At 42.1% G+C, this 27266-nt stretch overlaps 1 protein-coding gene across 1 annotated transcript; it reads right to left on the reverse strand.

The window, feature by feature from the left end:
• Positions 1–382: 382 nt before the first annotated feature.
• Positions 383–27161, reverse strand: prim2 (DNA primase subunit 2). Its single transcript, XM_056435947.1, has 14 exons — positions 27079–27161; positions 26601–26750; positions 26351–26463; positions 25185–25279; positions 24973–25093; positions 24213–24308; positions 17428–17565; positions 13288–13355; positions 11992–12064; positions 11531–11716; positions 3372–3498; positions 3073–3155; positions 1757–1825; positions 383–733 (listed from the first exon to the last, which is right to left on the reverse strand). The coding sequence occupies exons 2-14, from the start codon at positions 26743–26745 to the stop codon at positions 506–508; spliced, it is 1542 nt and encodes a 513-aa protein (XP_056291922.1). The 5' UTR covers positions 26746–26750; positions 27079–27161; the 3' UTR covers positions 383–505.
• Between the last annotated feature and the right edge of the window lie 105 nt (positions 27162–27266).

The raw sequence follows: 27266 nt of genomic DNA on the forward strand, positions 1-27266 counted from the left end.
ACCATGAGGCAACATTCCAAGGCGGCGTAACACAACTGTGGAAAGCGTTTATGTTCATCCATCCTCCTGCCAGCAAATACAATGTCATTGTTTCTGAGACAGCTGGGTAATGTTCTCGTCACCCCACCCAGCAACCCCATCCCTGCCAAAAACACTACACGGAGAGACTGGATATACGCTGACTTCAGACAAGTGTGATGAGGGAAAAAGGATGAAGAGAGAAAACTTTTAACAGTCGGCTTACACACGAAAAACGAATGACGGCGACGTAACGGAAAATATTTTACGGGAGAAAGTCCCGCTTTGGTCCGACAGGGAAGTTTGAATTAGGTCCAGCCGAGGTCGACTTAAAGTCGGACAACAAATTATGGAGCAATGACAATGAATGATATGCGACTTTATTTCTTAACATGTCATGTACAGTGGCTTCGAAAGCCAGATTCAGCTAAAGTTATTTTAAGTACCAACGCTAACTGCCGTCCTCACAGAAAAATTACAATTAAAATCAAGCATCTTGAAAGAAGGAGTCCAGGTCCTCCGTCTTCTCATCCGAAGCCTGGGAGGTGTCTGCTGCCGACTCTCCAGCTGCACCGGTTCCTCTGGAGGCCGAAGCTTCCTGCGACCTCTGTGGAGCGTCCGTCTCTCGCTTTATGTCCTTGCCTCCGCCCAACACCTTCTGACTCTCGATGAAGTACTGGTTGGGGTGATTCAGCGAGAAAGTGGCGTCCTCAATCTGCAAAAAGGAGAGGACGCACAAAAGGGAATCAGAATCGTAGTCATAGTTCTCACAGGAGAGGCAGGCTGGTAGTGGATTGAGTGATTAATGAAATGTGATGTCATCTTTGATGAGATGGTTATGTAACATCTGCTTCATCGGGGACGATGTGGAATGGTAATTTATTAACAACGATGAGACAGCAGGCTCTCATGGCCAAATGAGCGCTCTAATTCAGGGAAAAGAGGAAAGGTCTAAATCACTCATGAAAAAAAACTGTGAATCAATTAACTCGGTCAAAGGCTCTTCCTACGCTATTCAGTTTCCACCATTTGTTAAAACAATTTTCACAAATGTTAAATTTGAGTAAATGTTGAAATGACATTTTCAAAGTTACATTTGGTAAGCAGTCATTTCATTCTGCGTTTCTTTCTGTTGAACCACAAGTGAAGAAAATAATTAATAATAATTATTATTCTAAAAATAATTGTGATGTATTTTAAGGGCAATTATGTTGGGATAAAAAAATATGACAATGCATCTCCATAGGGCCTAAAGGGTTGTTGATCAATACATATAATACACAACATAGATAAACTTGTATTTAAAATATCATACATACTAAACACACATTCAAGTTAATATAATGATTCATCCAACTCCCCTAAAAAAGGGGTGTGCCAAAAACGTTGCACCAAACTCGGCTGAATGTCCTGCATTTAAAGTCACACGCAAATAGACTGAGTTTAAGACGTTGGTTCCTTTTTTAGACCCTGCTTCTCCAAGACGAGGACCGTGAGTGTGACTGAAAGGGACGATGACTCAAGCATCCAAACTAAAAACAGATTATATTAAACAAGTGTCCATGGGGAACTAAAACGATGTAAATGCTATAATAAACCCATACAAATTAAGTGGCTATGACAGGCAGCTGATGGTGGAGGCGAAGACAGTTCTGGGTCTCGACAGAGAATTCCTGCAGGGGAAGTAAAGACCAAGGACCAAGGACCCCCCCCTGATTCAAATTAAATCTGCACTTACATTGTGTGTCAGCTCAAAGTACTTCTGGCACGCCAGCTGAAAGTGCATCCCTTTAACCAGCTCCAGGATCTGCAATAAGAAGGTAGAAAGAAATGAAGACAATGGGACTATTTTCTTCTCCAACCTGTTGAACTGTAGGTGCCGAGTGCATTTACAGACGATTATGTCGACATGCTGTATTTTTGCAGCCCTGAATTCAAAATGGATGGAATAGGAGACCCTGGGTTCAAATTAGTTTACTTTTGGTCATCATACGCAGACGTCACTCATGAATCATGATGACCGCAGTGATTTCACATTATCGTTCATCTTCCTATTTTCTTTTCTTTCTGGATTTCTGAAACTCTTCAAAGCTAAAAAGAGATGCGAGCAGCTATTCTGAAGCCCGGGACTTTGAAGAACTCTCATAATCTTCGAGTATAACTAAAAGCACTGTTGTGTTAGCAACGGCATTTTAGGATAAATGTCTTTGGCACTCGCTAAGAGACACTCTTGTGTGGAATCTGCCTGTTTTTGGCTCCTTCATTATTCCTTATACTCATGAAGGCAATACAGCTACAAGCATGCTCGACTCCAGGGATGGTTTGAGATCAGTAATGAGATGTACTTAGTTTTTGCCAAATGATGTAGTTTTTATTATTTTGTTTAATGGAATACCAGGAGCATTTTTAAAAATGCAGACAAAACTCACATTAAAAAAGGGCAAACACTCGCGGTGTTGTGACTTTTGGTATTTTTCCTCAAAAGGAAAGAACTATCACACTGGTGTGATACTTCACTTCACTTAGTGCTTCTCCTCCAGTTAGTGAGCTTTATTCTGGACTGGAAGGCTTTTAGGGGATTAGGAAACGGCACGCCGAACATCCACGAGACGCGTGATCACAGTCTCCACTATCTTTACATTTCAGCGCTTTCAGAAATGAGCCACGACTGTGGGACGAGATCCTGAGACGATAGCATCAGAATAATGTTCAGACATGCATTTCTGTGCCATGACATGTTGTCCAGACATTCATTGATGAATTCTAATCTCTTTGGTGATCCTGAATGTTCATCTAGCGCCACCAGCGGGTCCAACTTTTTACTTAACCTGTGAAATATACTTCCTGTGTGTTCCCTAAACCAGAGGTTTTCAAAGTGGGAGGCAAGCTAGGTTAAAGAGAAAATTCAGCAATGCAGGTGTTTGGGGTCATTTCAGAAACTAATAAATGCCTTTTTATAAAACATACATATGTTTTACAAACAAGTGGACAACATGCAGTTATACGTCTTCAGTTATAAGCAGACAGTGGTTGAGAGGCCCACCCTCGACCCACCTGAGTGATCCCACTGGGAGACACTTTGTAGACCTGGAGCTTCTGCTTCAGCAGCTCCGGGTCACTGTGACGGAAAGGACATCCTACAAACAAAAACATTAAATGGATTAAACAAAATGAAAATATAACTTAACAGTTAACTGTGTCATTCAAATCTCTGCATTTAGAGTTTACATGCAATCCCCACAATCAGTTGAGTCACAGCTTCAATGTAACGCACTTTAACTAGAAAGCCAGATCATGGCCGTTGAGTGGCTCATCACGTGGGTAACGGCTTCATCCAACAGCCATCAACTCACCATGGTGGTCCCCTTGGCTCGGTGGGTTTGATAAAATCACCTTCATGCAACTGTAGGGGGTGTAGTCTGTTCGCTTGCCTTCTTTGCCGAACATGTGGCGGATGCTGTAGGCATATGCTTTGTCAAACTACAGAGAGAGAGAGATGGCAAAGGCATTAGTGAGGATGAGAGTTTAAGAGGGACAAGGTTGGGGTGCAAAGCGACATCGTCATACATCACGTCAGTTCTGACAGGGTGTTTTCCTCCATGAAATATAGAGCCATTAGAGGGAACCTGCTGTAGAGGCGTTGTCACACTTGACATAGCTGAATTATGGATATTCTTTCCCCTCTAATTGCTTTTGACCCTTGTCCCGCAGAGTACTTTGATATACAGGACTGTCTCAGAAAATTAGAATATTGTGATGAAGTTCTTTATTTTCTGCAATGCAATTACAAAAACAAAAATGTCATGCATTCTCATTTCATTACAAATCAAATATTAATTATGTTTTTTTTATTATTTATTATGGGCTGAAACCATAAGAGCTTAAAAAAAAAAATATCAAATAATCTATAATATAATATCAAAAAAATAAAGGTATAAATAGAATTATTAACAAAAACACTTGTCTAATTAACTCTGAGCCTTCAAAACACTCTTCTGTTGACTTCTTGAGCTGTTATATATTTTACTTTTTTTTTTTAAATTTTACTTGAATAATTTTTTTTAGATTTTTATTTTTTTAGAGCTAGCTGTTAAGCTGTTGCATATATAAAAATATAAAATAAAAATATAAAAAAGGATTGCAATATATTTCAATTTTTTTAATGATTTTTACATGCATTTATTCTTTTTAAAGAAAATCAAGAAAAAATTCACAATATGTAATATGAAGAGGATGTCTAAAAAAAGAAAGAAAAACATTTAGGACCTTTCCTGCAATGGGCCCACAATTCCTATCTCACGGTGTAGCACTTCAATTATTATTATTGTTCACAGACTCAGACTCTTCATTTTAAACTACTATACAACTACTCCACATTTCAAAAGGAAAGTGTTGAACCTTTTTTTTATCCACTAAATTTGACAGCTATAGTTACAGTAAAGCTGAGGCCTCTTGTCACATTTCAGATGCCAACATGTTTCAGCAAAGACAAGTATCTCTGGTGATGTCACGTAGTTCCCCGTCATAAAGAATCCATTATTCAATTTGAAAAAAAGGTTTCAGAAGTTTTTTGTCCCCTCATTTCATCTCAATATTGTATGGCCCATTGGAAAGGCCTGACCTTTTGGTTGAGAATAGTCTTATAGTCAAACTACGCTATGCGAATCACTGATATTATAGCTAAGAAAAAGGTTATATGATCCCTAAAAAACATCTTCTGCCCAGGTTGTTCCTAACCAGAAATCCCATCATACTTTTTGATGGGGGTCATACGACAGTGAACTTCTTTTATATGTACAGAGCTCATGTGCAACCATTAAAACTGATTTACAGGGACTCAAACAGTAAAATGCAAACAGTGCCTCCATCAGTAGCAGAACACAACCACAATGACGGCTCCCATCAGAACACAGAAATGTTGCAATAAAACCCTTGAACTTGCGAATGTGACACTGCAGCGGCAATTCACGGATCCATAAAGTCTTCTTGAAGTACAATAAATCAAATAGTAGTTATGTAAAGCGTCGGGGGATTCAAGAGGCTTTTTCCTGATTTAAGCCCTCCCCCCCCTACTCTATTAAAACTGATCTCAGAACTGCTCTGGCACTAAATTGTGTTTGATATGTATGTTTTGAAATAATTAGGACATAAAAAGATCCTATGTGTTTGGAAAAAAAGTGATACAAAGAAATAAAATACCAAACGTGACACGCTGATGTGGCCTGACTTTTCTTCTTTTTTATTCTAAAAATGGAAAATAAACACATGATTTCACATGAACAGATTATGGAGAAACTCTTTCTTAAATCCTGAGATTAACCAGAAATAGATTACAGACATTATCGGTTTCTTAGGACATTTCATTTGTCCTCAAAAACAGGATTCACATCCCCTCAGAATCAGATGTTGTACACAGCAGCTGGCAGTTTGTTTTTAGTTGGATTGAATGCAACTCCTCCAAATATATTCTGCCCGTATTCCTACAGTTCAGCCCACACTTCAGATAATCCTGGATATAATATATAACACAGCTGACCTCCAAACTGAGGGAGAACATAAACATGACAGTAGAGCGCCTAATCACAACGCTGCATTAGAGCGGCTCATGGGGCTTCCTCAATATAACGTCGCCCCACACTCGAGGACACATTCACAAAAACCTGAGGCGATGAGACAGAGAAATAGGACACAATCAAAGGGATTACATGTGTGTGTGTGCGCATGTGTGTAAACTTGGCTTGGCTTCTTAAGCTCAGTCAGTCCATAGTGACTGATGTGCCTGCAGCTCCAATTCCTCTTATATATAATACCATTAAATTCGTCGTATTTTAATCTGCTCTGCGGGCTTTATCAGAACCCAAACACAATGAAAATGTGAGGGACTCTAAAGTACTGCATGTGTGCTCAAGTTAAGAAGTTTGATGTTGCAGAAAGACGACAAGGACAGGGAGACTTCTTAAACCAAAAGGTGAAGATTAGAATGGCACAGTCCCTAAAACAGTGAGCTGCTGCACCCCGACAGCTTCACCGTGCAGCTCACTCAGTAAAAGAGCTTCGCGTCATTAGGGAAAAAAACACAACATTCGTTTCTGTTTTATAAGTTGGATCTATTGTTGTGCAATCATGACGGCTGAATTGGCTGCTTCGGTTTCAGTGTCCTGGTGTTGTGCATGCTGGCTCACGGTTCTGGTTCAAGCTTAGTTCCCACTACTCGACTTCAGTCCAGATGTTCACCTCACTCACGGTTTTGGGAGCTTCCCAATAAAAGCCTGAACGTTCTGTAAAAACCTGGATTCGTCGGGGAGCCTGAAGCCAATGAGGGGCAGGATAAAAGCCCGACCTGCTCTCTGTTGCACCTCGACTGAAAAATAAATACACATAATACAGTGGCTGATCTACACAGAGGATAGTCGTAAAGACGAGAGGAAACGGGCCATGATGTGACTCCGCCCGGGTCACGTCCTGCACGTGTTTGGAGAGTTCATCCTGGACTCCTCCCGATGAAACATCTTCTCGTGCGTTCCCGGTCTGTCGTGTAGTGGGAAAACCGCAACGCCTTCAAGTTTCCCGATCTCAAGACGGCAAGCAACTGATCACCTGACCGTATTGAACACTGTAACGTGAACTTCACTTTAATAGACCAGTGCCATTGATGATGTCACCACCAACACGTGTGCCATGAGGTCACCATGTCTGCTGTCAAATTCATTGTTAGAGAGGTTACTGGTGGGATGTTTTACAGTTGAATAGTAACATGTCAGCACTTTCTAGTGCCAAAACTATGTAACCATTTCTAAATGATCACATTTCTTTGGTATTTCTATTACCAATCAGCCAAGAGCAATATGGATCTGTGATGAGCTAATCTGAGCAATTTATTCACTTGGTATTTGTGTGCAAAGAAAATACCAATTGTCCAACTTCAAAATTCTGCATAAGTAGTTAAACGAAGTGCAATTCTCTAGATTTCTTATTTTCAATCATTTATACTAGATACTGCATCGGCCAATGTTATGTTTACCTAATTGGAATCATCAATGTCGAAGTGCTGAACTAGTAAAGCCTTCGCTAGAGTCCCAATGAATTCCTAGTTAACAAAGTTGTCTTGTAGTTGTACTTCATGGACTTTCTAAAAAAAGACAAAAGAACAAACACATTTTAACCCTCCTGTTACCTTTAGGGTCAATTTGACCCCATTCAATGTTTAATGTCGGTGTTCTGGGTTAATTTATTTGTTTTTTTTTCACTGTCAAACATATAAAAAAATAAACTTTTTTTTTATATTTATAAGGGCTATATAGGTAGTCAACAAACAAACATTAATAATTTTCTGGAGTTTTTAATTTGGGGGTCAATTGACCCCGGGTAAAAACATTTTGTAAGCAGGGTCCCAGAGGGAGCTGGGGGCTACTTACAAACCATTAAGTCATAATTCATAGAAATAAATAACATGGTGTTCATTTATAACCAAACTTTACAGCAGGTAATATAAAGTGTCATCGGATAAAAAACGTCCATTGTTGGAAAAACCCCAAGAACGAACAAAGCAATAAAAGGCAAAATGGGGTCAGTTAGTGGAAATTAATTAACCTGAAGTTAACATCTGTAAAACAAGCAGTTCCAAAGCAGTCCCACCCGAGGGCAACGCAACACACTGACGTTTGCTTCCAACTGACACTCCTCTCAACCAATGGGCTAACTTCTGTGGCAAAACAAATGGATAGATCAAGTTGATTTCATCAATTTGCCCCCCCCCCCCCCCCCGAGTCTAATATTACATCTCCTCTTCCTCCAGGCCTCTCTCGGCATCACTGCCGCGCATCTTGTCCCTCCGCGCCCGTTCGCATGCTAATGAGCCGGCTCTGGGCCGCATGCCACGCGGTGCGGTCTCCGACTTAACACATCCATCATTGTGAGAGCTGCGATCTGTCAGCTGCGGAACAAGAGCGGAGCGTTGTGCACAGCTCACCGGGCCTTCTCTGGGAACCGAGCCACCTCAGAAATGGGGCACCAAAAGGGATTTTGTTTATTTAAAGTACTGTCGTTGCCTTGAGGCTCTCACTGGGGGCCAACAGCAGATCCTGGGACAGGAGAGATCAAAGGCAGGATAGATCGACTGCTTTATTTGTCTAGATTCTAGAAATGTGCGTTCAGTGATGTCAGTGACAAAACCGCACAACGAGCAACGGGAGATCTTTAGATGTTTTAACTTAATGTCTGCACTCAAAAACCTTTCTGAATTAAATCTTTAGCGAGTAAACAACTCAAAAATAACTTTCCTGACCTACAAACGTATTCTGCTGCAGAGCGAAACCATTTTAGAGAGCTCCACAAATTAGTGGTGATGTTTTTGTTTTGTTCTCAGATAATTAATGCAGCCTTCTTAGTTCTCAGTATTATTTCCCCTTCCAGTATTTCCCCTCGTCCTAAATGCAGCTGGCCATTGCAATAAATAGGCAAACATGCAGGATACTTATTTTTACAATTATACAAGGACATTATTTTTAGATGCCGGGTCCTTGTCAGGCTTGCACATGAGCTCCGTACAGATAACAAAAGGGTTAACTGGGAAGATTGTGCAGGACCCCCATCGAGAAATATGAGAGATGTTTTTTGGGAGTTTGGAACAACCTGGACAGAATATATTGAGGTTCATTATTATTGATACAGTACACTTGTGTAGGCCTTGACTTTGATGTTTTGCTTTTTGGGAGATCATATTGAAAGGTTTTTCCAGTTAGAGAATAAAAAATAAAAAAGTAAAACATGTTCGCTGAGGATTTTGGGACCGCTTTAGCATCTCATTCACTTTAGTTATGATACATTACTATATATTATATAACTCTGCCTTTTACCAACTACTGTAGAGGCTCAAGATCTCCCAGCGTTATGCCAGGATGCTTTGTCTAGCTGGAAAGAGATCAGACTGCCTGGAGAGACATGGCAGCCATGTGACCTCCTACTACAAATATTATCTCAAAGACAACACGGCTCGGGATCAAGGCCCACCAGATGCAACACTGCCAGATTACTGCACTGGCTGTCTCTGTTACTCACAATTAGATGATTTCTTGGCACTCACCCTATAAAAACTGCATCTTTTGATGAGCGCCCGAAAATGCATCACACTGTGTGTGAGATTAAGCCGTGTTTATCATTGCAGGTCAGATGGATAGTCAGAAGCACACTATTTACATAAGCTTTTACTTTTCAAAAGTAAATTACGAAATGTAAATGATAAAAACAGCGATAGTGATTAGACTTGAAACATCCAACATTAATTTGGATATGAAGTGCTCCTCGTGAAAATAAGAAAAGAGATCACATTACTCCTGTATTAGCTGCTCTGCACCGGCTGCCTAAAAAATAAAGAATCACATTTAAGATTCTTCTCCTAACCTACAAAGCCTTGATGCTCCATCATATCTTAAGGAGCTTGTAGTACCATATTGCACCACTAGAGAGCTGGGCTCGCTAAATGCGGGGCTACTTGTGGTTCCTAGAGTCTTAAAACGTAGGATGGGAGCCAGAGCCTTCAGTTATCAAGCTCCTCTTTTATGGAACCAGCTTCCACTTCCAGTCCAAGAGGAAGTCCACAGTCACCTCATGTAAGAGTAGACTTAAGACTTTCCTCTTTGACAGAGCTGATAGTTAGAGGGCTGAATCAGGTTCACCTGGTCCAGCCTCTAGACAGGCTGCTATAGGCTTATAGGCTGCTGGGGGACGTTTAGGATACACTGAGCACCTCTCTCCTCTTCTCTCTCTCCTTATGGATGAATTTTCATCTCTCCATTGCACATTATTAACTCTGCTTCCTCTGCTTCCTTCCATTGGACCTGGCTGGGTCTGATGCCACGGCACTGCTGATGCCCCGCCCACTCCTCCTCTCTACCTCCATCTGTCTGATGGATCATGGAGATCTGGAAGTGGTCCATGCCTACTACCAACTATTCATACTCTGTCATACTCATTGAATGTGTTATAACTCTGTAATGATTCCTTCTGTACACATGACATCTATTGCTTCTGTCCATCCTGGAGAGGGATCCTCCTCTGTTGCTCTCCTCAAGGTTTCTTCCCTTTTTTCCCTGTAAAACGTTTTTTCTATTTCTTGGGAGTTTTTCTGATCCGATGTGAGGTTTTGGGACAGGGATGTCTATGTGTACAGATTGTAAAGCCCTCTGAGGCAAATTTGTAATTGGTGATATTGGGCTCTAAAAAATAAACTGAATTGAATGGTGAAGCTGTAAAAGAAACAGACAGGGAGCTGCAGTATTGGTGAATGATAGCCAATTGTACAGCCTCTCTAGCTTAACCCTTGTGTTGCCTTAGGGTCATTTTGACCCGAATCAATATTACACCCTCCCCCCGCCTTTGGGTAATTTTGACCCGATTCAATGTTTCACCCTCCTGTTACCTTTATATTTACTAACATATTTTACCCTTTGGGTTCAATTTCCAAGTTTAAGTGTGAGGCACTTTATGTTTGTTGACTACCGAAAGAACACCGACATTAAACATTGAATGGGGTCAAATTAATCCTAAGGCGGGGGGAGGGTGTAATATTGATTCGGGTCAAAATGACCCTAAGGCAACACAAGGGTTAACAGCTGCCATGACTTGTATGTTAGATAAATAAACTGACTATGGCTAACACTAACAATTATTTTCGTTTTTATTTACTGATCTACCAGTTATTTTCTAAATTAGCAGATTGATCTAAAAAACTAGTTTTAGTTGCTTGTAAAAATGAATTAATTGTGTATCATTAGTTTTTTATAATAATAATAATTTTGTATTACCACAGAATGTAGTTCACACACTTAAATTGAAAAATATACTCATATATATATATACAAATATCTAATAATGTGAATCAATACCATAATACATTCTATCTGAACTGTCACTTGTCCCTTTTGTGCTCCATTCACATAAAGATAAATAATTATTTTCATGCTAAACAAATTGTAATGTCTTTACTCTCTCTCTCAATACCTGAAACTACAAACACTCAAGTCTTCATTAGCCTCTACACAGTACTGAGTGCATACAAATAATGCTACCAGGGAAATATAAAACAACAAAACTCTGTTTTATATGGTTTTATATTTAGAAAGGCCTTTCAAAACCAAACTGCTTTTAAAAACAAAATATTGAATTCGTTTTAAAAAGTAATGTTGTTTAAAGTTGGGTGTATAATCTAAAATAACTGTCTAAGAGAAGCTCACTGCACCCATGTTGTGAAAATATGCCCGGAGACAGCTAGCCAGCCCATTGAGAAGTGTAAAAATGTGTTTGGTTCATTATGAAAATATAGCGGGCTAAAATGGACTTTGGCGGGCTGCCACAGCCTTCGTAATTCATGGGAAACACTGCCCTTGCCAACGGTTGATCCAAAGTTCCAGTGGCATGTGTGTGTGAGCCGGCAGTCCTTCCCATTTAACAAGACGTTCAGCAGTCAAAAGTAATAACTTAAAACATAATATAGCATTCATGTGGTCTGCATTACCTTGTCCGAATCCACTTTGCCTCTTATGAACTCTGACCTCCAGAACTGCAGCGCTTGCTCCAGGGAGAGGCCGACACCTTTGAGGAAGAGGCCGTACTGCATGCGACCGCCGTGGCGGAGGTGGTGGTTCTCTCTGAGGGCCTGGTGGAGCTGCCTCATGCAGAGCGGGAACGACTTTCCAGAAAGCTGGAGGCAGACGACAATAATGACAAACATGCAGATATGGACTACTGCAATCCATGTGAATATACTCTTATATTGTAACTAACATATGTTTCTATGGGGCACATGTGACATACTGTGAGCTGATTGGCTGACTTTAACGTTGTACGTTTTTCATTCCTAGCACTGTACCACCAGAATAACTTTACAGCCCTTCTACACCATTACAGCACCCATCCCCCGGGGGAAATGGAAACTTTGACTTGACATTTCAGGAATAGATGGTCAATAAAACTTACTGGATCGATTTGTTCCAAGGAGATTTTCCCCACATTCTTCTGGATGCTGTAGTCCTGCCCCACATAAGCATGACTGAAACAAGAACGCAAAACACATCAGGACTGTGAAAGATAATTCCATTTTATGAGCAATCACGGCTGCCATGAAATCTGATTATTTATTTGTTCACACAATGTAATCTAAATATGAACCGACACTTTCGACTGGACACCATTTTTTTTTTAAGTAAATAAAAAACATCCCCTGTAATCTATCAAATAAATGTAAAACTGCTGCGCCGCTATCAGGAGATTTTTTAAATCGATGACTTTGAAACCACATTTGGAGGTGGTTTGAATTGCGATTCCTAACAGATTACTGGAGACGGCAGATTTCTGCATCTTGGTTCGGACGCTTGAGTTGGATCTTAACGTGTGCTGCTAGCAGAGCGCTGTGGAGGAGAACAGTCCATGGACTGAGGCTGAAATAAATTGTCCATACGGTACTTTCACCTTCACTCAGCTTTATCTTTCTGCTGCTTCCCCTCAGCACCGCTAGGTACACCAGCCTCCTCTGTCGCTACGTCCGTCTGGGGTGACGGAGCAGCTCCCGACAGCACGAGAGGGCCAATGCTCCCGCGTTGGAAACATGATAACTACCAAACCTTTTGTTGATGGTTAACATTTAAAATATTGCAATCGAGGACTGATGAAAGAAGATGCCGTTTTAAGTGACAGGCTTCTGATGCGTGTACTGAAACTCAACACGCCGAGATAAACAACCTTTACTGCACCATTCCCGTCTTAAGAAAACTAATTTCACTTAGTCCCGTTGACATGCTCCGTCTCATTTGCTCGACGTTGAACTTTAAGCAGGATAACAAACGATATTGGATTTGGCTTGTGCATGCATGCATAAGCCAGGGTGTCTGCTGAGCTATATTTAATCTATTAGTTTTACCATGAAAATGCACCTTTGCATAAATCTGTTATAAATGAATTAAGAAATCTATCCACAAAAAAAAAAAAGTACTGGTGAAAGCATGAAACCCAAACACAACAACCGATACAGAAATACAGTCCAGTGCCTGAGGAGTTGAAGGAATGTTGCATAGTCTGATTATTTAAAGACAGAGTTACTGTAACAGGAATCGATGATGCTGCACGCGTAGCCTGGCAACACAGCTGTCCAAAACATCTGGACTTTACGACCAGGACAGATTTGGTTTACTCAAACCAGCCACAAGCTGCCGTTCTTTGGTGCCAAATTGTTTTCTTCCAACCAGAGTCCTGAAAGTTATTCATCCAGCCGCTTACCTGAGGTGGTTCAGGAGCGGTTGGAGCCGTTCATCAGAATGCACTGCTGGTAGCGAGCGGGCTGTCAGCTGCAAATGAGACGGACATCACATGAGCCCAATATTGCAGATTATGGACTTTGCAGAACTAACTGTAAATAAAACACAAGGCCAAAGTAATACAATTTACAAATTATTTTAAAAGGAATTTTAAGCCACTATTATATGACCCCCATCCTAAAAAAATCGGTATTCACCCCCCTGCTCCTGACGTCTGGTGTTCCCATCTCAGCGTGAACACACAGCTCAGTCAGAACCTTACAGCAGAGATTCGGGCTGCATGCACATGCCTCCCAAACAAGACGCGTTACTTAGTTTAATTGCTTTGTGAACATGAATCCAAATCAGCAAACAAACACAAGTCTACAGTCTAAACCATGTCGAGAACTGCCACACAATACATCGGTTGTTTTGTGCCAAAATGAACAGCCAACAAATAACTTGAGTGATATGGAGAAGCAGCTTTCAATTTCATGCCTTTTTAATGCCCCTCTTTTTCCAATGTCCCCTTGTCGTTCCCCATTGGGGGTAAATAACCATTAAAGTTACACACAAACAGTCACAGTGGCACAGTTACAAGCAAAATTGTTTTAGTGCATTATCCCATTCTATCAATTAGTGGTCCGGATAATTACCAGGGAATGGGAGAATGGCAGAACTGGACCGAGATGCTCCTTTTATTGGTTTTTCCTAATGTTTTTTGGGGAGAATGGTCCCGCTGTCTGTCCCCAGATGGAGACCATGTGTTCAAGCAATCTCAGAAATCATTACTGTCTTTTTAGTAATCGAGCATATACAAGTTTGCCAACAGTGATTTTTAGATGAGTGCTCCAATTTGCTAACAAGCATTTCAGCTCACTGGCTAAACAGAACCCAGGCGTCGTCATGAACAGGGAACACACTGATTGAACGTGACTACACAGTTAAATACAAAGGGTTGGACAACAGAAGCAGACAAACTGCCAAATCATTTCCTGAGAACAAAGCAACGTACTGCCAGGTAGACTCCAACATCTGCTTTGGAAATGCGACTCGTCACTCTTTTGACAAGATGATGCATGACATACTTTAGAAACATTGTCACCATTACATACACCTGTCCACTTAAACACGTACAAGTCATAATGTTAATTTTTGGATTTATTTAAATTTCTTTATGTTAAATACAGGATTGAATGATCTATCATGTGACCAATGCGTGACTAGTGCAGGCATATTATTATCTGATACATATTATTTTGCAATATAGCAAATAGGTCTACTTAATACAAACTTGACTGAAGATCTGCAGTGGTGTGACCTGAGTGAGCAGAAGGTGGACGCCGTTATGCAAACGCTTATGGTAATCTCCACTATTTCACATACAAATATAATAAGTAGTTTTATAAATGCAGTTTTCTTCAGAGACCCATCATATAATACTTCATATTTCTTATCTGGGTGGTGAAGACAGCATGGATCAGATCGAGTACCTCCCACCACTATTATAACTACCAAGTATCACAATAATAATCACGAGGCTTACATGATTACTTAAGGACGAGCATTCACATGAAATGCTGAGTGAGAACACATCTACATAATGTTATGTAAATTAAAAAGTTGAGAATCAGAAAATTGATGATTTACATCAATTTAAATTGTCATATTTGATCATTTCTTCTGTGGCTGTGAGTTGCATGTATTGTAGATTTATTTCATTTAATTAATGGAAAAAGTGTATTCATAAACCATTAGTGCCGCTGCTTATGCTTGTGCCTGTTCCCGAGTCGGGATGCTTCCCCACGATGGAAGTGAATCTCGGTTGTCTCCTCACATGTTTCATAAAGAATGCCTCTGGACCTCGAAGCATCATGTTCCATGTCCCTCAGGGCATTCAATGCAATGCACAAACATGCCGATATTGTGCCTACACAGGCCCCCTACCAAAGCCTTTCAACAAAAAAAATCATGCCTGCAGGGGTAATGAGCCCTTTCATACGAGCTGTCCCCATGTCACATGTGTGCATACATACTTATTCTCACCCTTTTAACCCTGCATTTCTCCAGTTTCCCCTCAAGGCGCTAAAGCCAACAACCACGGTTGCACCTTAACCCTCCTGTTACCTGAGGGTCAATTTGACCCCATTCAATGTTTAACCCTCCTGTTACCTTTATATTTACTGACATATTTTACCCTTAAGGTCAATTTGACCCCAGCAATTAAAACCTCCAGAGAATTATTAGAATTAATATTGTTTTCCAAGTTTAAGTGTGAGTTACTTTATGTTTGTTTGTTGACTACCTAAATAGCCCTTTAAATATATAAAAAAGTTGATATTTCTTATATGTTTGACAGTGAAAAACAGCCTGGGGTCAAATTGACCCGAAAGAAAACCGACATTAAACATTGAATGGGGTCAAATTGACCGTAAAGGTAACAGGAGGGTTACACATTGAATGGGGTCAAATTGACCCTAAGGCAGGGATTCCGGTGCGTTGACCTCGGGCGCGAGGAAAAATGTAATGGTGGTCTAATGGTGTAATAATTAATATTAAACATTCTCAGGGCTCTCAAGTGTCATTTCGGTCTTAACTCACGCACTCCCGCCACACATCGTATTTCTTACGCTGAAAAAAACTCTCGGCTATTTAATGTTTGAATGCAGGGGTGCTCAATACGTCGATCGTGGTCGCCACTAGGGCTGCAACAACGAATCGATAAAATTCGATTATAAAAATAGTTGGCAACGAATTTCATTATCGATTCGTTGTGTCGCGCGATTATTACGGCGCTCAATAAGTCACGGAGTATAAACAAAGTTGAGTTGAGCGCAGAGCGGCGCAGGAGAAACAAGAGCGGAGCGAGAGGAGAGACTGAACGCTGCGTTCTGAGAGCCAATCAGCGCTGAGCTGCTCCGCTGTTGATGAATCTAATTGGCTGCTGCTGCTCACGTGGCGCTGGATGCGGAAGTCCTTCACGTAGTCGGAGACATTCACGGAGCTGAGTGCGCGCCCGGGAGACGTTATGACCCCAGACTCCAGGGCGCTACATGTCACGTCGTGTGGCATTTCCACAAGAGTATAACGTAGAGAACATGGTTATTTATTCCGTGGCGGATGGCTGAAAATATTTTTCCATGGAGAAAGGCAACGGAGATAAGCCACGCCCCCTCACCGTATTAGGCGTTTAACTCATAAATAGCCAACTCAGGAGAGTAAAGCTGTCAGTCTGTTTGTGACAGGTTCATCCACATGACCAGTGAACAGGGTTCATCACCATGGTGACCAGTGAACAGGGTTCATGCTGACCAGTGGATCTCCAGGACCTTTCCATGACTTTAAACCACATTTCCATGATTAAACATTAAATGAAAACTGTGTATACATGAACAAGTGAGAAGATGTAGTATTTAAAATAACAATGAGAATTCCAAAGCATACCGTATATATACCGTGTAAATTAACATTTGAATAAAACAAATTTGCATTACTTTTCCAAATATTTTGGGATTTTATTTTTTTCAATTACTTTTCTAGGCCTGCTAATAGCCATTTAAAAATTCCATGACTTTTCCAGGTTTTCCATGACCGTACGGACCCTGTTTTGAATAAAGGGTTGAAAATTACAGTGTTTTTGTCTCCGATTAATCGATAAAATAATCAACAGATTAATCGATTATCAAAATAATCGTTAGTTGCAGCCCTAGTCGCCACAGAGCTCCGACGCCGGTCTGCGCGCATCGGGACCGAGCAAAGAAAAAGTCACCCCCCCCCCCCCGTCAACAACTCTTGCATTCTGTTGCGGTTTTTTTTTTTTTACGGTGTGGGGGATTGGGGGTGCGTGAACCCGGTCGGGGTGTAGAAGGGGGTGCGTGGTCTAAAAAGTTTGGGAACCCCTGCCCTAAGGTAACAGGAGGGTTAAGAGAAGTGTTCCCGCTGGTGTTGTCATGGTAAGGGGGCTATTTACTTGGCACACGGTGGGCCTCTTTGTGCCAAATGAGCATCGTTTAAACGCCACGGCCTACCTGAGTATTGTTGCTGACCATGTCAATGCCTTTATGAGCCCTGGACCCCATCATCAAATTTGCTCATAAAGTGGACACACAGACACACAACTTACCGCAAGAGCTTTAGAAAGCTTGGTGCGGAAATCGTTGAGAACAATGGTGACGATGTCCTGGTGAGGGATGTACACGTAGCCTGCTTTGAGGTACACTTTCCTTGTTCGCACGAGATCCAGGGCATCTTGAAATGGGACCTTTAAAATAGAAAGACATATTTTTAAATAATTAACGCATTCAAGGGATGTTGATGTTAATACTGTGTTTGAATGCACAGTGAATGTCAGGATGCTGAGGCCAACCTGTTGCTCTAAATTTTGGCTCCAATCTGAGGATATACACTTATTCTAGCGATGTTAAAAGAAGGGAGTGTGATGATTTACATAAGCTCAACACATTTGACGGTCAGCAAGAAGAATAAAAATGTAAATTCGAGATTTAGTAGCACACCATCATATTTTCAAATCCTTTTTTCATTTTGCGAGTAGAGAACTTTAGACTCAAACACATTAAACTGTCAAATCAGGCAGGAACATTTCACATGACAATTTGACAGTGTGGCTGCTACAGCCCAAAGACATTGAAATATATATACACTACCGTTCAAAAGTTTGGGATCACTTAGAAATGACTTTATTTTTCAAAGAAAAGCAGTTTTTTCAATAAAGATAACATTAAATTAATCAGAAATACACTCTCTACATTGTTAATGTGGTAATTGACTATTCTAGGTGGAAACGTCTGGTTTCTAATGAAATATCTCCATAGGTGTAAAGAGGCCCATTTCCATCAACTATCACTCCAGTGTTCTAATGGTACATTGTGTTTGCTAATCGCCTTAGAAGACTAATATCTGATTAGAAAACCCTTGTGCAATTATGTTAGCACAGCTGAAAACAGTTATGCTGGTGATATAAGCAATACAACTGGCCTTCCTTTGAGCTTGAAGTTTGTAGAACAAAATTAATACTTCAAATATTAATCATTATTTCTAACCTTGTCAATGTCTTGACTATATTTTATATTCATTTGATGAATAAAAGTGCGATTTTTCATGGAAGACACCAAATTGTCTGGGTGATCCCAAACTTTTGAACGGTAGTGTATATGCCAACATTACCAGTCTAGGATTCTAGAACCCTGCTTTGTGACCAAGTACTGACCCAGAGAGTTACTTTCATTACATCAACCACAGTGTTGTCTGACAGCCCGATCTCTACGACAGACAACCAACGTCTTTGACAGGCAATAACAGTTTTCTACACACATTTACAGGCTGGTACAGACCGTGCCGTGGCTAGAAGAAAAGGGGGTCAGAATTCCTGGCGGTCTACTGCCTACCACAAACTTCAATTCTCTTGATTGTGCTTACCGGCACATCTATAATCTGACATTCAAGAATGGATCAATAACTGAAAAGGCTCTCTGTAGCAGCAGGGAGGACTGAGGATGAACTGCCCACAGGAACTTTGAGAGCGCCAAGAGAAGGAATTTGCCTCTGAAATGTCAAGGAAAGTCTCCAACTCCAGGAGGGGAAGGTGGAAACCAGCACCTGAGCAAGCAGGAATATGATGACATGAGAGCGTGGGAGAGGCAGAAAAACAATAAGCCTCTGAGCCAAACCACCAGGTGCAGCAGTCGAGAAGGCACACCAGGTTATCAAACCTCAAAGGATAATTGCAATCCTGGATCTCAGCATGGAAAAGAAGGGTTAGATACTCACAGAGACCAAGAACCAGCTGAGCAGCAAAGATGCAACTGAATAAAAAGTTCTGGGCACTGGTCTATAATTCTAGATAGTTCCCCTCAAGTTTTCAAAAAGATGGAAGGACATCATTATTATCCTCATTGTTCATTTTGTGGGAGCCATTTTTGTAATGTGTAAATGATGTCTCTGAACATCAAGTAATATGTGTTCACATGCATGTAATTCCCTATTTGCTCAGTCGGACAGCTGTCCCACATTTCGAGTCCTTTATAAAGACATGAGTCTGCGTTTGTACCCACAATTCATAGCAATGTGACACACTAGGTTTCCAGTTAAAGCTGGAGGCGGGAGAAAAAAGGCTGCGTGTGTTCAGTCTGGTATATCTCATTTACACTGAAACATTCAGGATTTAAGATGGAACATGAAGACCCATAAAAGCAGAGGAATGAAATCGGCGAGATTACACACCTGGTTTAATCATCAAACATTCCTTAGGGGAGCCCGAGGGGTGACATTGTGACTGGGCCACACCATTTATAACCATCATGTGCAGCACTTAATCAACAAGTAATCAGAATCAGAATCAGAATCAGAAACAGGTTTATTGCCAAAGAATGAATGTTTTCACAAACAAACGAGGATTTTTTTTTGGTGGAAGGTGCAACATTTGGACATGACAAACAACAATCAACGCAAGGAGGGAGGAGGAGTGGGAGGAAGAGGGAGGAGGAGGAAGAGGAAGGAGCGGGAAGAAGGAGGAGAGAGGAAGGTGGAAGAAGAGGTGGTAGTCCTGGGGTGACAGTCAGTCAGTCCCGGGTCCATTGATGAGCCCGACCGCCGGGAAAAAGCTATTGGTGTGGCGGGAGGTCGTGGTCATGATGGACGCAGCCTCCTCCCGAGGGAGGGACTCAACAGGAGTGTCCAGGGTGGGAGGGTCGGCGACAATCTTTCTGGCCCGCTTCAGTGACCTGGAAGTGAACAGGACCTGGAGGAAGGCAGATTGCAGCCGATAACCCTCTCGGCCGAGCGGATGATGCTCTGCAGCCTGCGCTTGTCTTTGGCTGTGGCTGCAGGGTGCCAGACGGTGATGGAGGAGCAGATGATGGACTCAACGATGGCCGGTAGAACTGTACCATCATCTTCCCTGGCAGGTTGAATTTCCTCAGCTGCCTCAGGAAGAACATCCTCTGCTGGGCCTTCTTGGAGATGGAGCCGATGTTCAGCTCCCACTTGAGGTCCTGGGAGATGATGGAGCCCAGGAAGCGGTAGGACTCACAGCGTCGACGGGGAGCCACACAGGATGAGAGGGGGGGTGGGGCTGCATTCCTCCTGAAATCCACAACCATCTCCACTGTCTTTAGAGCGTTGAGCTCCAGGTTGTTCTGGCTGCACCAGGTCACCAGGTGGTCAGTCTCCCACCTGTAGGCGGTCTCGCCCCGCCAGAGATGAGTCCAATGAGGGTGGTGTCATCCGCGAACTTTAGGAGCTTGACTGACTGGAGGTGCAGCTGTTGGTGTACAGGGAGAACAGCAGAGGGGAGAGAACACAGCCTTGGGGGGAACCCGTGCTGGTGGTCCGGGAGCCTGAGACGTGTTTCAGCCTCACGTGCTGCTTCCTGTCGGTCAGGAAGTCTGTGATCCACCTGCAGGTGGAGTCGGGCACGTGCAGCTGGGAGAGCTTGTCCTGCAACAGGGACGGATGATGGAATTGAAGGCAGAGCTGAAGTCCACAAACAGGATCCTGGGCGAGGTTCCTCGGGAGTCCAGATGCTGGAGGATGTAGTGAAGGGTTATGTTGACTGCATCGCCTGCAGACCTGTTGGCTCTGTAGGCGAACTGCAGGGGTCCAGGAGTGGGTCGGTGATGGTCTTGAGGTGTGACAGGACCAGCGTTCAAAGGACTTCATGACCACAGAGGTCAGGCGACGGGCCTGTAGTCATTGAGTCCTGTGATCTTGGGTTTTTGGGGACGGGATGATGGTGGAGGCCTTGAAGCAGGCTGGAACGTGGCATGTCTCCAGGAGGTGTTGAAGATGTCGTGAACACCGGAGACAGCTGGTCCGCACAGTGCTTCAGGGTGGAGGGGAGACGGAGTCCGGGCCCGCTGCTTTGCGGGGTTCTGCTTTTAAACAGCCTGTTGACTGCTCTCTCCAGGATGACGAGGCGTCGCTGAGTTGATGGAGGGTGCCCAAAGGTGTGAGCCCTGATGGGCTGGGGAGGTGGGCTGATGGTCTGTGGCTTGTTGGTGGGGCTGTGGGGATGGTCTCAGGACTGCTCCATTGTCTTTCAAAGCGGCAGTAGAACTCATTTAGCCTGCCTGCCAGAAGCACATTGTTCATGGAGGGGTGATTTGGGCTTGTAGTTGGTGATCTGCCTGAGCCCTCTCCAGACAGAAGCAGAGTCGCTTGCTGAGAGCTGCTGTTGCAGTTTCTCAGAGTACAGTCGTTTAGCATCTCTCACCGCCTTGCTAAACCTGTATTTGGACTCTGTGTACAGGTCCTTGTCCCCACTCCTGAATGCCTGGTCCTTCTGCAGTCTTAGCTTCCTGAGTTCCCAGAACCAGGGTTTGTCGTTGTTATAACTCACCCTGGAGCAGGATGGAATACAGCTGTCCTCACAGAAGCTGATGTAGGAAGTTACAGCCTCTGTGTACTCATCCAGGCTGTTGGTAGCAGTCCTGAAGACATCCCAGTCAGTACAGTCAAAGCACGCCCGTAGATCCTCCAGAGCCTCACTGGTCCACTTCTTGAACTTCCTCACCACAGGTTTGCAGAGCTTTAGTCTCTGCCTGTATGAGGGAATCAGATGAACCATGACGTGGTCAGAGTTTCCCAGTGCAGCTCGAGGGACGGCGTGATAGGCCCTGCTGATTGTTGTGTAGCAGTGGTCCAGAATGCTCTTCTCTGGTAGGGCATTTAATTAACTGTCTATATTTAGGAGTTCGTGGCTGAGGTTTCCTTTGTTAAAATCCCCAGTACAATAACCAAAGAGTCCGGAAGGTCCGCCCACACGCCGTATCTGTTCAGCGAGGTCTGTTGTGCCTGCTCACGCCTTCCCGGCGGCATGTAAACTCCGCCAGGATGAATGAAGCGAACTCACGTGGGGAGTAGAAGGGTTTGCAGTGGATGATAAAGATTCCAGGTCCGCGAACAGTGCTGTAGAATCACCGCTACGTCGTTGCACCAGCCGTTGTTGAGGTAAAAGCAGATTCCTCCACCCTTTTTTTTACCGAGAGCTCCGTGACCCGGTCCGCCGAACAGCTGGAAGCCAGCGAGCTGGAGCGCAGAGTCTGGTATCGAGCCACTAAGCCATGATTCCGTGAAACACAGAACGGAGGATGAGGAGAAGTCTCTGTCTCTCCCACCAGCAGCTGGAGTTCGCCAGTTTGTTGCACAGTGAGCGGACGTTGGAGAAATATGCCCGCAGCGCTGTACGAGATCCCCGCTTCGTAGCCGCATAAGCGCCCCGAACGCTTCCTCTCCGCCGCGCGTTTCACCACGTGGCTAAGGTGAGCACACCTTTACAAAATGTCCAGTAACTCCACAGAAGTTAAAAACGTTGGAAGTAAATCCGCTGGAGTTGTTCAAGAGCTCTTCTCTGGTGAAAGAGCTCTGGGAATCCCAGCAGAAAACAGTATTTAAAACGAAAACAATAAAAACATCACACTAACACACCGAGGCGACCTTTCGGGCGGACTAATATCTGATTAGAAAACCCTTGTGCAATTATGTTAGCACAGCTGAAAACAGTTATGCTGGTGATATAAGCAATACAACTGGCCTTCCTTTGAGCTTGAAGTTTGTAGAACAAAATTAATACTTCAAATATTAATCATTATTTCTAACCTTGTCAATGTCTTGACTATATTTTATATTCATTTGATGAATAAAAGTGATTTTCATGGAAGACACCAAATTGTCTGGGTGATCCCAAACATATGCCAACATTACCAGTCTGTTACTTTCATTACATCAACCACAGTGTTGTCTGACAGCCCGATCTCTCGACAGACAAACAAACTTCAATTCTCTTGATTGTGCTTACCGCACATCTATAATCTGACATTCAAGAATGGATCAATAACTGAAAAGGCTCTCTGTAGCAGCAGGGAGGACTGAGGATGAACTGCCCACAGGAACTTGCCTCTGAAATGTCAAGGAAAGTCTCCAACTCCAGGAGGAAGGTGGAAACCAGCACCCAAACCACCAGGTGCAGCAGTCGAGAAGGCACACCAGGTTATCAAACCTCAAGGATAATTGCAATCCTGGATCTCAGCATGGAAAAGAAGGGTTAGATACAAAGTTCTGGGCACTGGTCTATAATTCTAGATAGTTCCCCTCAAGTTTTCAAAAGATGGAAGGACATCATTATTATCCTCATTGTTCATTTTGTAGACCATTTTTGAATGATGTCTCTGAACATCAAGTAATATGTGTTCACATGCATGTAATTCCCTATTTGCTCAGTCGGACAGCTGTCCCACATTTTCCTTTATAAAGACATAAAAGGCTGCGTGTGTTCAGTCTGGTATATCTCAGATGGAACATGAAGACCCATACACCTGGTTTAATCATCAAACATTCCTTAGGGGAGCCCGAGGGGTGACATTGTGACTGGGCCACACCATTTATAACCATCATGTGCAGCACTAAATCAACAAGTAAGGGAGTAAATGTCATGACACGTAAGTCACTTGTAACGTGGTCACCATTAAACAAGGAGCATTGGGATTACATCATCGGACTATCTATGTATGACCCAATATGCTTCTGTGCTCAGTGTCGTACAAGGTTTGAAACCATTTTTAATGAAAGGTGATGTAAAAGGTCTGTGTGAGACATGGGGAAACCGGGTCCGTTATTGGAGCAGTAGACTTAATGTTGTGTAGGTGTGTACGTCTGTTTTCAGACAGCTGAATAAAAAAAGGAGCCGACGGAGATGAGAATATCCATTATGTGATATTAAAACGGTCTCAATGTTCCTGAAACTTACACCGTGATACATGAAAACTGGGCTAGCTATCGAAACACCGATTAGGCCCAATAAAGTCCAGAGGTTTGTTCACATTTTAAACTTCACATAATCTTTCTACAATAAATGTTTTGTTGGAGGGAGGGAAAGAGAGACGAGTAACTCACTTTGTAGAAGTCCTGATCCTCCACCGTGATTCCACTGACGGTGTAACTGGAGTTGACAAGTTTATCCTGCAGAACCTTCTTCTCCTCGACACTAATCTGAAAAGTTATTCATGAGAATGAAGATGAATTTCAGTGAATAGCTGCAGAGGCATCGTGGGTCCGTGTTAATACAATGAAGGCTGAGGCTCATGGGAACCAAACATCATCTATTACATATACATGTTGTTTTCCACCTTGCTTGACACATAATGTGTTGATGGATATAAGATGTATTTTGTTTCTCCTTTAAATATTCATCTCTAGTTTAGAAAATCTGCCTTGGTGCTTTCATTAATTAGGTCTAAAGACTCCCTAAAAAAGGAGAAGATAAAACTAACAACTTATTATTTACAATTCCTGTTTTACCAAAAACATCTTTCAACATTTAAATGTTGAAATCACCATTCAAGGAAACTCTTACAATTCATGTGTCTTTTTAAATCGATCAAACAGCTCCATCTAGTGCCAATGCAATGTAACACAAATGTTGCTTTCCCTTTCTTGGTTGGTTTTTATTTGTATTTTTGAAGATTTGTATTATAAATACATATTTTACAGACACTTTCAGATAATGCTGTTCAAATCATAAACCTTTACATTCACAGATGTGAACCAATAAGAGCATCGTAGAGCAAAGTAATATTGTAATTTTTTTGCAAATATTAACACTTTAATTGTACATTCAATTATAAAATAGGCTTTTAAATAAAGACATACTTACAGTGTTATATTGCAGATTATTTCTGTGAAGAAATTCAAGCTTTTGCTTTGAAGATAGGTTATTGAAGCGGTAGCGGAAAAGATCAACTTCCTGTTGTATAAACCACCGTCGCAGATCCTCCCTTTTCAATTTGAGTGGAAATAAACATTTATTCAGTTGCGTTACATTTAAATGATATTTTATTTGACAACAAACATTTTAAAGAGACTTACGTCTGGCAGTAGGCGAGTCTGAGAATAAAGTGGGAGATGTGGTCCTTTCTTCGTTTCTCATACTCACTTGGTCCATTCTGAGGTTTTCTGTCATCCTTAATTGGTTAAAGCAGGTACAGTATTTATAATTCACTTTTCTAATTCTTCATAACATTTGTCTTGTTTGATATAATTTTAGTTGTGAGGTAATATTCAAATGACAGATTTATTAAATGGAGTTTTGTGGCATTGAATACAGAATAGTTAATGCATACTTTCTGTTTTACTACAGTCATGTCTACAATACCTGTAGTCATGCTTCGATAACTTTGGCTATGGCAATTAAATTTCTCCTGTCTTTTAGATCAGTTATTTTGTCTTTTGATACTTCCATCCATACACTTTACCAAAGATGGTCATTTCATGTATTTCTGTCTCCATTGAAATAATAATTTGATGTTCACAAAATACTAACAAGTAAATTTGACCTTATTTGTAGCTGTACTACAGAATCAATCTAAGCCATAAACACCAATGATGGTTCAGACTAAATACATAGGCGAAGCCATTCAATATACACCCGGGTGCCAGTTTACAACTAGCTATTCAACGGTATGGTAATTTTGGAGACTGTAGTTTGTGGTGCTGTTGAACTGTAGTGGTTTAACTGACAGGTGTTTCTTCTATTTAGCCTGTCCCCATTGATGTAAACAAGATGGTCTAAATAATTTAAATGCATGCCTGTGTAACAGTACAGATGAGTTGCATTAGTCTATATTGGTTTTGGCTTAGTGTTCCCAATAAACTGCCATCTGATTACAATTCAAGGCGACTTCAAACACAACGGAGTACAGTGTGCAGAAATAACTAACTACATATGATGGATGATTGCAGTGATACTTGGTAAGATGTTGCCAGACCCTGAATGCAGGGTTCAGAATTAACTTTGTTTGTTGTAATCTGCTTTTTTTGCTGGTAAGTGAAGCAAATTTACCACGCATTTGCATTTTGTTTTGCCCGCATAGGGCCGCATTTGCTGGTGCCAATTTGAGCCCTGTCTGCATGCAATACTTGGTGAACTGTCATTAAGAAATAACTCCGATGACGCTTTAATACTGTTGACAGGTAGTACATGTAGCACTGCTACGTTGGCAAACTCTGAAGTGTGTCATGCTACACATACTCACAGTGTCAGGTCTGTAAACAAAGTTCAGGGTTTTAGACTCAGAATCCAGTTTTCTTGTGTACTGATCTGACAGTTTCACGCAGCTCACGCCCAAATTCTCCACGGTCTTTAACACTGCGTGGCATTAAAAGAAGACATTAATATCAGGTCTTTTTTTCCAACACAACAAAAATGCATTTGACAAAAGCAGATAAAACACTGTTTGCTGAAAATGTCAACACTCAAAAACGAGTATGAGACCCAGCTCTTACATTTCAGTCGATCCACAGCTAAAGCCTCAAATTCAGTGAGAGAGATGTTTTCCAGAGGTGGCTGCCCATAGAACTGCAGAGGATTTCCATAGAGCTCCGCCTGAGAGTTGGAGATGGACTTCTTCTTTCTGCTAAAAAACTCCATGGTTCCTGATGGGAAGAGAAAACAAGAATGTTTTAAATAAAGACAGTTAGCTACTCGTAGTCAGCATGCTGGCATACAATGTATAGTAGATAATAAGAAATAATCTGGCAAGTGGGTCAACAGTGAGGCCACAAGAAAGACAACTGAACTGACACGAGCTCCGGATTCATTACATAGCAATAGTATTGACCTAGAAACATAGAATCGCAACGTCTCTTTGAGGCACGCCGCGAGCTAACATACAGCAACTTCTAAAACAAGCTCAGCAACTTATAGCTCACGACGTACAACACGAACTGGAACAACAATAAAGTGATATATTGTCGTTATTACCGAATGGACGACGGGGTTACTTCTTCTCTGCCCAATCCCGCCAAACAAAGTGTTCAACATACGCGGGTAAATGATGATGACGCTGACAACACCGGAAGATAAACCCTGTCGTCATCATGTGTGGGCGCTCGTTTCGTTGTACGGTCTGACCCGCTATTCCGCCCCCGTCAATGATAACTTTTATACAA

Source organism: Pseudoliparis swirei, chromosome 17 (genome assembly GCF_029220125.1).
Source record: "Pseudoliparis swirei isolate HS2019 ecotype Mariana Trench chromosome 17, NWPU_hadal_v1, whole genome shotgun sequence".
NCBI classification, from domain to species: Eukaryota; Metazoa; Chordata; class Actinopteri; order Perciformes; family Liparidae; genus Pseudoliparis; species Pseudoliparis swirei.

Bases quoted from the DNA above. Each gene is read 5' to 3' on its own strand.
- prim2 (XM_056435947.1), bottom strand. From the start codon at position 26,745: ATGGAGTTTTTTAGCAGAAAGAAGAAGTCCATCTCCAACTCTCAGGCG. The intron at 17,566-24,212 runs GTGAGTTACTCG...TCTATTTTAAAG, and splicing joins AGGATCAGGACTTCTACAAA to GTCCCATTTCAAGATGCCCT. The intron at 11,717-11,991 runs GTAAGTTTTATT...GTCTGCCTCCAG, and splicing joins CCTTGGAACAAATCGATCCA to CTTTCTGGAAAGTCGTTCCC.